General features: G+C 60.7%; 1 protein-coding gene across 1 annotated transcript; it reads left to right on the top strand.

The window, feature by feature from the left end:
* Positions 1-504: 504 nt before the first annotated feature.
* Positions 505-11,117, top strand: TNS4 (tensin 4; the record flags this gene model as incomplete). The annotated part of the gene is made up of 12 exons (XM_084275742.1): positions 505-1,003; positions 4,564-4,975; positions 5,172-5,596; positions 6,371-6,457; positions 7,070-7,189; positions 7,374-7,466; positions 7,789-7,866; positions 8,215-8,286; positions 9,408-9,576; positions 10,063-10,131; positions 10,324-10,350; positions 10,898-11,117. The coding sequence occupies 12 exons, from the start codon at positions 505-507 to the stop codon at positions 11,025-11,027; spliced, it is 2,181 nt and encodes a 726-aa protein (XP_084131868.1). The 3' UTR covers positions 11,028-11,117.
* Between the last annotated feature and the right edge of the window lie 510 nt (positions 11,118-11,627).

Here is an 11,627-nt window from a genome sequence, read left to right as displayed (position 1 = left end):
CTCCGTTCACCCGCTCACAGAACATCGCTCCGGCCCTGCATGGCGCTGGGCTCGCTGCCCACCCGTGTCCCTCCAGGGGCCCACGCAGAGGTGGTTAGAGCGATGCCTCGGTTTATTCTCACCCAAGAAAAGCAGAAAGTGGGTTTTCAGCCCCCGAATCCTGAGGGGATGTGGCAGAGGAGTCCTTGTGCCCTCACCCGGCTGTGCTGTGGTAGCGGGGCAGCGGCTGGGGGGTGGGAAGGCAGCACAGGACGGGGTGTTTGCTTTGAGCTGAATTCCAGCTTCGCGCTCCAAATCCCCCGTTTATAGACTTTTCCGCTGAGGTCGGCTCCTGCCCTGGGCATGTGTAACCGCTCCTCTCTCTGCATTCCTCAGATTCCTCTTCCGCCTGAGGCGCTGGATTGAAGAAGAGGCCTGAGGTCCTGGTGGAGAAGGGGAGCTGAGGAGGAGGAGGAGGAGGAGGATTCCCTTGGCCTCTAAGCCATCAAACCAGAAAACCGAACCATGTCCCAGGTCATACAGAACCACGTGTTGCGTGTTGGACAGACCGTGTGTGTTTCCTCGCAGGGGGAAAGGAAGATGCACCCGGTGGGGTACGCAGGCTGCTCTGGGCTGCCGATCAAGTATGCCTACTACTCCTCAGAGCGCTGGGCTGACCCGCCCATGATGGTGCATGCCAACACGCCCTTGCTTCCTGGCGGGGGGCTGTATGGAGCCCACCCCATGTTTGAGCATGTGGCGGCTCACATGCAGGGGAAGGAGCAGCAGGATGCCCCTTTGGAGAGACCCACTGCCCCGTACCACTCAAAGGAAGAGGACACCAGCACAGATCCTGAAGTGGTGTCTCCCACCTTGGACGTATCAATAGAGAGTCTCAACAATCTGATCCGGGAAATCGATCCCACCTTTCAGCCGCTCACGTACAAGCCGGTGAAGGATTCGGTCCAACCTGCTGCTCAGCGTGATGCCGCTGCCACCCAGAAACACGACCCAGAGGCAATAGGTGAGGGGAGAGGCGCTGGCCCTGCAGCGCAGCCAGCACAGTGTAGGGCTCATGACAGCCACCTGCAAGAGGCAGGGTGCAAGCCCAGAGCAGAGAGGTTGGGCACCAGGTCCTGTGCTCCCACGAAGCCCATTCCAGCTGGGAACAGGCACCGGCGCCGACCCCTGCCCTCTCCAGTGGGATGGGTGTGGGACTGTGAGAGCAGAGCGTGCACCAGGCTCTGCCAAACTCTTGTGCTGAGGTCCTGCTCTGCCACCTCCAAGCTGCCTGGGGTCAGGCAGAGCCCTTGTTCACCCCAGGGTTTGTTTCCCTGTGTTGGGGAGAGGGTCTCCCCCTGGAAATGGGACCCGCCATGCTCAGCACATGCCTGGCCTGAGTCATTGCCAGCCCCAGCTGTTACTGGGGACGGGCACTGACCCTGAAGCAATGCCCAGAGCATGCCCACCCCCACCACAGAGCCCCAGTTCTTCCCAGGTGCAGCAGAGCCTTTCCCAGGGTTATACTTGACCTGTGGCAGCACCAGGGTTGGAAGCAGCTTTCCAGAGCCCTGGGCTGAGGTACTGATTGTTACACAACTGTCCCATTTAAATGTTCCCACTCATCCTGCCAGGGAAATTCTTCTTCCAGGGCTTGTGTGCTCCTCCAGCAGCATACCTGGCATACACCAGGCAGAACATCGGCAGCACATACCGGCCCCTCTCTCACTCTCAGGCCTGGGTGCCTTACATGAACCCTTCACGGGCATCCCTGTGATCCCAACCCACATGCCCTCTCCCCTTGGCTTTGCAGCATGCCAGCTGCTCAGACAGCGTGTGGCACACTGATAGTGCCAGGGCCTCTTTGCAGAGCAATGTCAAATGGGAGGAGGATAAAGGTGTGAAAAGGATCCTGTTCTCTCTGAGCCCTGAGGAATCAGGGCTGGAGCAGGAAAAGGGCTGGGAGCTGTGGCCCTGGCAGGCATCAGGGTCCCTGTGCTCTGGGGGAAACAGTTGAGCTGCAGTCAGGGAGTGCAGGGGCCGGAGTGATGGGGACAGAGGGACACCCACTTTCTGTTGAGGTGGGGGGTGGTCATGCAGGTAAAGTCCCTTTGACAAAGTGCAAGTTCAGCTCTTGGCTCCTTTGAAAGGCACCTGGAGGCATTTTGGTGCTTCTCCTTCAGGCATCGCCGCAGGGCTGGTGCCCCAGCAGCTCAGCAGGTAGCAAGCTGGAGGTGTAGGGAATCTGGCCCCAGGTGTGGAACTGAACATCAGAAAACCCAGCCCTGAATTCAAGGGGAAAAGCCTCACTTTGTCCTTCATCTCCTGTTAACAGCCCCTCTCTGTTGATACCCTGTTCACCCACCTCCTGCCGCAGCCATGCGACCCAGGTGTGCTGCTGCTCCCCCCTCGTGCCAGCTGGCCCCCAGGAAATGCTCCCACCCTGTTCCTGCCCCTCCTTGCTCCCCTTGGCTGGGTTGGGCTCCCCAGGGCCCCGCTGCACCTTCTGAGTCACTTCCACACCTCTCCAAAGGGCTAGGCTCCCCACGAGTGGGGCCAAACCCTGGAGGGGGTTGGCAGGAGGATGCTGGTGCCCAGACCCCATGAGAGGGACTTTTCCTTGTCAGGTGGAAAAGGGGAGAGGGGCTTGTAGCCCAGTGGCTGCTGATGCAGTAGGAGCCACAATCGGGATGGTCACTGAGCCCTCTGGTCCTTGTTCCTGGAGGAGAGGGGAGGGAGGGAGCGCCTGGGCTTGCGTGACAGCCGGGCTCCGTGTGCGCAGCGCTTCTGCCACTCCTCAGGGCTGGAAAACTTGCCAAGGTCCTGAGCAAATATTTGAGGTTTAACCACACCTGATAAGACAGAGCGAAGGCAGGCGAGGAGGCGGCGAGGGGGCGCAGATGCTTCTCAGCCCTTTCTTTACAAGGAGAGTTCAACTCCCCGTTCCTCTTCCCCTTTCGAGGGAGACGCTGACCAAAGGCCAGGAGCTTCCCGGAGGGGTTCGCACGCTGACAGCAGAACCGTGCGGCTCCACAGCCAGGCTGCAGCTGCCGGTGGCCGTGAGGGTGTGGAGGGGTCTGCCGCGGCTCTGGCTCCATCCCCTGCCTGGTCCAGCTGCATCCCCGCTGGGGACCAGCCCTTCTGGCTCTGCCGGCGCCTCCTCGGCGGCTCTCGGCCGGCCGATCCGATCCCGGGCGCGACGCAGCGAAAGGGCTCAGAGAGTAACTTTTGTACAGACTTGTGCTTTTCCTGCTCATCAGGCTCTATGCCCCAGAGGTCTGGTTGTTCTTGCAGTAAACAGGGTCTGCAGCGCTTGGCAGCCGCAGTCAGGCGCTCTGCCCAGCCAGGCCCAGGGCAGCAGCATCGAGTGCCGGGGAGCTCAGGGCTGTCCAAGCTCAGGGCTGTCCAGACTCAGAGCTCTCCAGACTCAGGGCTGTCCAGGCTCAGGGCTCTCTGGGCTCAGGGCTGTCCGGAGCCATTGTTTGTTGCTACACCACAAAGGTTTTCCTCTCTCCAAGAAGGGGAAACCTTCCTGAACCCCATGGCAGGGTGAGATCTGGGAGCTGAAAACAAACCTGGGCACGTTCAGACTGGAAGGAGGCTCACACTCCCGGGGCGGGGGGGTAACTGCTTCCCTGAGCGGGCGATGCGTTCTCCATCGCTGCCAGCACTCACATCAAGCCCGAGTGTCTCCTGCTAAAAGGCACCTTGTTGCTCAGCCAGAACCTGTGGCCCTGCTCAAGGACCACTGTGACTGCCGTGCATAGGGCACCCGGAGCCTGGCACCCTCTGGCTGTGAGGCTTTGCTGAAGTTTGGGGCAAGCAATGTTCTGTTGGGTATTTACACAGCAAGCAAAGGGGCCAGGAGGTGTCCCACCAGCCCAGGCGTGGGTGGAGGACCAGAAACAAACCCAGAGCAGGACTTGGGCACAGAAACTGCCTGGGAAATACTTTCTCTAAGGGACCTGTGCAGGATGGGAGAAGGAGAGGGAGGGCAGCCAGCCCCTGCCCCAGGCTATGCGCTCGCTGCTGGCGTAGCCAGTCCCATAGCTGGTTTCTAGAGCCACATAACTGCCCCTGTCCTCATGGCTCCCCTCTGCCTCCTGCCTCCTCCTGACGTCCCGTGCCCCCCTGCACAGCCATCTCAGGGGGTGTGCAGGGCCACGTGCTCCCCACCCAGTGTCATCCCCGGGGGGCAGCAGCCAGATGCTTTTCCCTTGAGTCAGGTACAAACAGAGCTGCTGCTGGGGGAAACACCCGCCGCTGGCTGCAGGTCCCGGCAAGTGCCGGCTGTGCAGTGCTGGCGAGGCTGTTAGACACGTGTAACCCCTCGTGCCTGGGAGCCCACCTGCACATGCATGGGTGGGTCACCAGGACTCGGTGCCCCTCAGGAAATCAGCCCTTGTAGGCGCTTGGCAAAGGCTGTTGGGGTCTCTGTGCAGAGCCCAAGGGCCCAGCAGCGCTGCAAGGGGATGCAACACGAGCCAAAATGAATAGCAAGGAGAAGGGAGATGCAGGGTCCCTGCAGAGCTTAGCTAACGAGCCCAGCTCGAATGGGTAACGACCTCCTCTTTCCCCCTCCAGACATCAAATACATAGAGATGACGCCAGGCAGAGCCACGTGCACCGAGGTGCTGCAGGGCTCCCCCAGCCCCTCAAGCACATCGCCCGCCAGAGCCCCCCAGGGCAACGTCTTCCCCCCCCAAAAAGGGGGACTCCGAGGCAACCTCAGCACTGGTGGCAACGTGGTTTTCCTGAGCCCTCCCGGACCCACGAGCCCCCGGCCAGCCACCCCGAGCTGCAGCACCTCCCCGACCTGCAGCATCGCCGTGCCCCGGCCGTGCGCGGCTGGACAGACGGACAGCATTTCCTACGGCCCCGGCGCTCTCGGCACCTCCCTGGGCTGCGATGGTTTGCCAAAGCCCCTGCTCCCTGGAAGCTGGATCTCCCCACCCTCCACCAGCCCCACCTCAGACACCAGTTACATCTTTGGAAGGTAAATGCCACCCCATGTCCCAGTCTTGGGATGGTGATGACGATGATGGTGGTAGTGATGATGATGATGATGATGGAAGGGGCACCAGGTGGTTATCCCACGTCCTGCTGTCCAAGACCTCTTTCCTGGGGCGGTCTCGGGGGTGGGCTGTGCATCGCACCCTGGCTAAACCACCCCGCTGGTCTCCCTCCTGCAGCAGCACCCACTCTCTCCACGCCGACGACTCGGATGCTCACTCTCCTGCCTGCTGCTCCACTGCCTGCGTGTCCCCCGCCAGCTCCCTGGGCAGCCCCTGCCTGCTGTCCCCAAGCCCCAGGTCTCACTCTGGAGAAGCTCTTGGTCTGCATCCCCTCCAGCCCAGGACAGCCTACTCCATCAAAGCCACCACCTCCTCATCCCAGAAGGGACAGGCCAGCAGCTGCCCCCCCTCCATCCTCAACTCTCCTGCTGATGTTCCAGTGCTGCTGGTGAACGGGTGCCTGGAACAAGAAGATGCATCTTCTGGGCTGGCCAAAGCCACCCCAGCCAAGCAGAGCCCCCCTCCCAGCTGCAGCCCAGGCTTGAGGCTTGGTGGCCTGAACTCTGCGCTGTCGGCACCAGCGCTCTCCTGCACCTCAGACAGTAAGTCACCTCCTGCCGTAGGGCAAGTTGTGGGGAAGGAGCCATAGAGCCCACCAGCTGCCAGGAAAGGGGGAGAATGCCAGTGCCCACTCCAGTCTATTGGTCGTAGTTGCAAAGGGCAGGGGTCCTGGCTGGAGCTGGAGGTCCTGGGTGTGTCTCCGCAGGGCTCTGCGGTGGTCTCCGGCTCTCCGCTGATGGCCCTGCATGAAATGTGGTGTTCCACCCTGACGGGCTTCAGCTCAGCACCAGGCAGAGAGGAGATGCAGGAGCACATAGTCACAGTGCCTGAGTGTGAGGATGATAACTCAGGCCCAGACCCAGGGGAGGAGGGGTGCGGGTCCCAGGTCACTCTGGAGGACATTTAAAGAGATGGGAACTCAAGGGAACAACCAGGGCGGCTGCTCTCTGGAGGAGATGGGCAGGGTCAGCTCTCCTGGCAGAGGGTTTTAACTGGGATTCTCATGGGAAGAGCATGAGAGCATCACAGGCAGAACCTCAGGCAGCATAAATCTCCACAGCCCAACCATGGGGTCAGGCAGCCTGGCACTCCTGGGATCACTTTGTGCCCCGTTACAGCCTGCCAAGGGAGGGAAGGAATTATTCCCAGGAGCAGGGAGGACACTCTGATCAAAGGGATTGGAAAAAGACCCCGCAGCTTCAACCCTGGCCAGCCTGAAAGGAAAAATCTTGGCAAGGGCTCACCCTGCTCAGGATGCTGGCTGCGAGGGCTCTGCAGGTCCTGTGCCAGCCTTGATGCCGTAAGGTCTCTTGCAGGTCCCCTCAAGGCTGGGCAGCCCACCATGAAGTTCGTGATGGACACGTCGAAGTACTGGTTCAAGCCGAGCATCACCCGGGACCAAGGTACGTCAGGAGGCTGGGATAGCCCCGTCCAGACCCAGGATAGCCCCATCTGGACCTGGGATAGCCCCATCCAGACCTGGGATAGCCCCATCCAGACCTGGGATAGCCCCATCCAGGCCCAGGATAGCCCTGTATGGACCCTCTCTCTGTAGGGCCGCAGGCTGGGTCCTGCCACCCACAGCACCACAGTCCATCTCTGCCCATGCTGGGTGCCCAGGGACATGGTGGTGGCAGCTCAAAGTATTCTGGGGCTGACATGAGTGGAGAGACCCACTCGCAGGGCTGGGGGGATCAGAAACACACAGCCCCTCTAAAAAAAGCCCAGTAAAGCTCCTCCCACCTCCGTGCTGCAGCTCAGCACCTCCTGGGCAGGGCTGGATCTGTCCCAGGGACTGCAGGGACCCACAGGACAGAGGCAGGGCTGCTTGGGGTGTCGGGGCACCGCGGCTGGTACCCGCAGGAGGGACATGCACATCCTCAGCGCACGCTCCTGCGCGCGTCTCTTGCTGCTGCCAAGGAGCAGCTCCCTGAGAGAGCATCGGCCGGGCTGAGCCGCGAAGCAGGGAGGTTCCACCTGTTTTGCTTGGCTGAGACTCCACTGTGCTCTGACAGCGATCCAGCTGCTGAGGGACAAGGAGCCAGGCACGTTCATTGTGCGGGACAGCACGTCGTACCGGGGGTCCTTCGGGCTGGCGATGAAGGTCGCTGTCTGTCCGTCCGGCAGCCAGACAGGTACAGGGATGCGCTGGGAAAGGTGGGGTTTGCTTGCCCAAAGCAGCGGGGAAGCTGCAGGACTGGGGCTGTGTGTGTAATGCTGCCCGTCCCCACGCAGAGGGAGCAGAAGGAGGGGTGGGGGGGTGGAGGGGCCAAGCAGCAGCCGTGCGGGTGCTGAGACTGTCTGCAATCCCACTGCCAGGTGATGACAGCAGTGACCTCGTCCGGCACTTCCTCATCGAGTCCTCTGCCAAGGGGGTGCACTTGAAAGGGGCCAAGGAGGAGCTGTATTTCGGTAAGGACAGTGCCAGGTCTCCAGCTGCCCCTGGAAGCGTTGGCTGGGACTGGGGTGGCTCTGGGGACCTGCTGTGAGGGTGCTGCCCACCCACTGCCCTGAGGACCCTCCAGCCCCTGGCCCCTGCCCACACCCCTCTGCCAGGGCAGCTCCAAACCAGGGCCATGGGGTGGGTGTGAGAAAACGCCCATTTGTTGCTGTGAGGCCCCAGATAGTCCAGCTTTGCTCCCTCCTACCCATTTCTGAGGTCCTTGGGACAGAGGTGTGTGGGTGGGAGATTTTGGGCACCAGGACCCCCCTGACTCACGGTTCTGTGTCACAGGGAGCCTCTCTGCCTTTGTGTACCAGCACGCCATCACGCCACTGGCACTGCCCTGCAAGCTGAGCATCCCCACCCGAGGTAGGTGTCAGAGCAGGGAGAGATGCTCTGAGCTGGGCTGTGGAGAGGGGGACAGGAGGAGGGGGCTGAATCGCTCAGTTCCCCCCCAACAGTGCTGATTGCCCTGGCTGAAGGTGGGGAGGGGACCTGGGAGACCGTGGAGTGCGAGGTGATGGTGAAGGGACTGTGAGGGAGGGCAGGGAAAGGCAGAGTGGGGTGCTGGACAGAGCTGGGAGAGGGAGATGGAGAACAACTAAATCAATTACTGCTGCAAAGCCTTGCAATTGAGCCCTTGGGCTCCAGGGAGGTCAGGAATCTCACGTGGTGCTGATCCAGCACAGCCTGAGCTCCTCTCTGTGCCCTGTGCAGACCTCGCCGATGGAGAAGACAGCCCCGACTTCGGACCCGAATCCACCCTGTCCCTGCTGAAGAAAACTGCTGGTGAGCACCAGAGCTGCCCTCACCGGCACGGTCGAGGTTCCAGCAGCCCAATCCCTGGGCACACACCAGTCCTCGGGCTTTAGTCCTCCCTGTACCCAGCACAGGGCTCTGGGTTTGGATGACGTCCACCCCAGCACCTCTCGCAGCTGATGCCAAAGAGTCTGCGCTGGCCATGGGCTGAGCAGGTCACACCAGCACATCTGGGGGTGCTGGGGCATCACCCCCCTCCTGGCTCTGTCACCAGCTTGGGGACACCTGAGTTTTCTTCACATCAGGGGCCTGCAAGGGATCCTGATGTTCCTAAAGAGGGGGGCTTCTGGTCCTTGGGGTAGCAAAGGAGAGTTTGGGAAGACAGTTCTTGAGGTGCCCAGGCTGATGAGAGACCCACAACTTTCAACAGCCCCGATTTTTAATGCCTGTTTGGCCTCAACCCAGGTATCAATCCAATGGGTGCTGGACACATGAAAGTGCTGGAAGAGGGACGGGGCCATCGGGGGCTGGGGGAATTGCTGAGGCACATGATGGGAGACGTGTAGAAAGGACAGGGAAGGGTCTTTGCTCCCCATGTGCCCCCGGCCTGGGTGCAGTGATGGGTGGGCTGCGGGTGAGAGCAGGGAGCGATGGGCAGGAGAGGCTGCGGATGGGTCACGGTGCAGTCAGGGGAGTCAGGAACCACTTTGTTTTGTTGGAAATTCTGAAAAATAAGTTGGCAAGCTGAAAAGTTTAGTTTGACCCAGAGCAGCGCTTCGAACAGCTCCATCAGCCTGAAATGTCATGTTTTAGGTTGGCTTCGGCCCTTAGTTGGCTTGAGCTGCTTCTGCTTTTCATTAAAGGAAATATGTAACAAACAAAAAACCCCCAAAAAACCCCCGAATGTGACATTTAGAAACCGGAAATGAAATACTTTGACTTTTCAAACAATTAACACAGAGAATCAAAGTAAAACCAGGATAAATCTGCGAAGAATTTCTGACTCACCAGCTCTCCCAATTTCATCCAAACAAACCTGACCCGCAGACACGTGTTGGGGTGTCCGAGATGACCCCCAGCCCTGGCCCCGCTGCGCTCGGTGCTGCCCGTGCCGGCGCGGTGCTGAGCCGGGCTCTGTGCTGTCCTTGCAGTGTGCAACGTCCTGTACCTCAACTCAGTGAATGTGGAGACGCTCACGGGAGCCCCAGCCATCCAGAAAGCCATCTCCTCCACCTTCGAGCTGGAGACGCTGCCCACTCCCACCCTGGTGCGCTTCCAAGTCAACGAGCAGGGTGTCACCCTGACAGACGTCCAGAGGAAGTAAGAGCCGCCCAGGAAGGGTTGGGACGGGGACGGGGATGGTGCCATCACGCTGCAGCCATGGCCGAGGGCTCACGGGCACTGGGTGCTGGGGAGCTCAAAGAGACTGGGAACACAGCTCGCCCAGTGCTCAGCCCGCTGGCATGCTGGTTTGCAGCGTGACAAGGAAGCCTGTCCCACTGGGACAGATCTGTGTCGTGAGCCAGGGACCGACCCCATCCTGGCTTTTGAGGCCGCAGGGTGTGATGCTGCGGAGCCCGGCTGAGCCCAAGAGCTGCCGGTGCTGTGCCAGCTGCTGGCTTAGTGGCCAGCCTCAGGGGAGTGGGAGCCCCACACCCCCATCCCCACATCCCCATCCCCACACCTCCACTCCCAGCAGCTGCAACAGCTCGAGTGGGGTTGAATTCACAGAATCCTGCTTCTCGCCCCAGCTCGGCCCCGGCACTTCCCCCCTGTAACACCACACTCTCCCCTCCCCCCAAACAGGGTCTTCTTCAGACGACATTACCCCCTGGCTGCCATCAGGTTTTGTGGGATTGATCCTGAGAACAGAAAGTGAGTTATCAGCTGCTGCGTGGGGCTGAGGGTACCATGCTGGTTGGAGCCGTTGCGTGATGCTCGCGTCCCGGCTATCCCCAGCACAGCCATGCTGCTCCCTAACCCGTGCCCCTGCCCAGGGCTCGAGGCACTCGGGTGCAGCCTGGCCATGGATTGAATTAAGTGTCACCCAATTTGCTCTCCCCACAGGTGGCAGAAGTACTGCAAGTCCTCAAGGTGAGACCCGCGAGGGGACATCTCGCAGCCAACGCGCTGGTGGGGGCTCAGGGTGGGGGGGAAGTGCTGCCTTGGCTCAGCCTCACCACCCCCACAGCACATGGGGAACAAAGAGGCAAAGCTTAAAAATTACAGGGGAGCATGGTGAGAGTCACCATGGTGGCAGGAGGGGAAGTGGGATGGGTGGGTGAAGCTTTAAGGGGGGTTTTGCTCTGCGGAGTTTGACCTGAGGCTCAGCTAAGCCCAGTTCTCCACATCCCCCTGTGTACAAAGCCCCCGTCCAAACCCATCGGCCCGCCCAGTGACTTACTCACTCCAGGCTCGGGAAGGGAGTTTATATCTGGCTCTACCTTGAGTCCAAGAGGCTTTTCACAGCTGGGGAAGCCTCGCCAGAAACGCTTCTCCGGCTGTTTCACGTCCAAGCAAACGTGACCGGGGCGCAGGCCAGGGTGGAACTGCTGGAGTGGGGCTTTGGCTTGTGGCCGGGGCTGGTGGGAGCGCAGTTCGGGATGTGAAGAACATCAGGCTCTCTCTCCTTTTTCCCAAGGATCTTTGGGTTCGTGGCCAAAAGCCAGACAGATTCGGAGAACCTCTGTCACCTGTTTGCAGAGTACGACGTGGTGCAGCCAGTGTCACTCATCATCGACCTTCTCTGCCAGCTGCTGCCAGTGCCATAGGGGACAGAGACCCCGGGACAGCTCAGGGGGTGCTGCCGAGACCCCCACTCACCCCTGCCGGTGCTGGGGTCTTGTATTTATCTATTTTTGTTACATACATCACAGATAAATGTTTTGTGCTGTGGCAAGATGAGTCTTGCCTCACAAACCTTCTGTGGGCATCACCTGGCAGCACTCACCGTGGTGCCCGGTGAGGGGCGGCAGCTCTCGGGGACCAGAGCTGGGAGGGTGTGGGGAGGATGCACTCACCACAGGGCACCACCGCCTCCCGCAGCCCCCGTGCCCATCCTGGTGCTCTGCAGGGCTGGAAAGCTCCGGCTGCGATTCCTACCGGCAGGTTTCTCCTTGGGGTGCTGAGCTGAGCTCCTGACTTTGGGAACTCAGCCCTAACACCCCCCACCCCCACCCCAGTGCTGCAGGAGGGGATCTGGTGCAGGACTGGGGGACTCACCCTCCCTGCAAATGATGCAGGGATGCAGGGGCAGTTTTGGAGATGGAGGCACAGAGTCACCAGGCTCTGCTGGGCACCCAAAAGTGGCTTCTCCCTGCCCGGAGCTGGCCCGTTCCTCTGCCCCTTTTCACGACGCGGGGTCAGCTCAG

The sequence above is a fragment of the Gallinula chloropus genome (genome assembly GCF_964237585.1).
Source record: "Gallinula chloropus genome assembly, chromosome: 26".
NCBI lineage: Eukaryota > Metazoa > Chordata > Aves > Gruiformes > Rallidae > Gallinula > Gallinula chloropus.
Note: the sequence above shows the minus strand (reverse complement) of the source record. Positions and strands in the feature narration are given on the sequence as shown.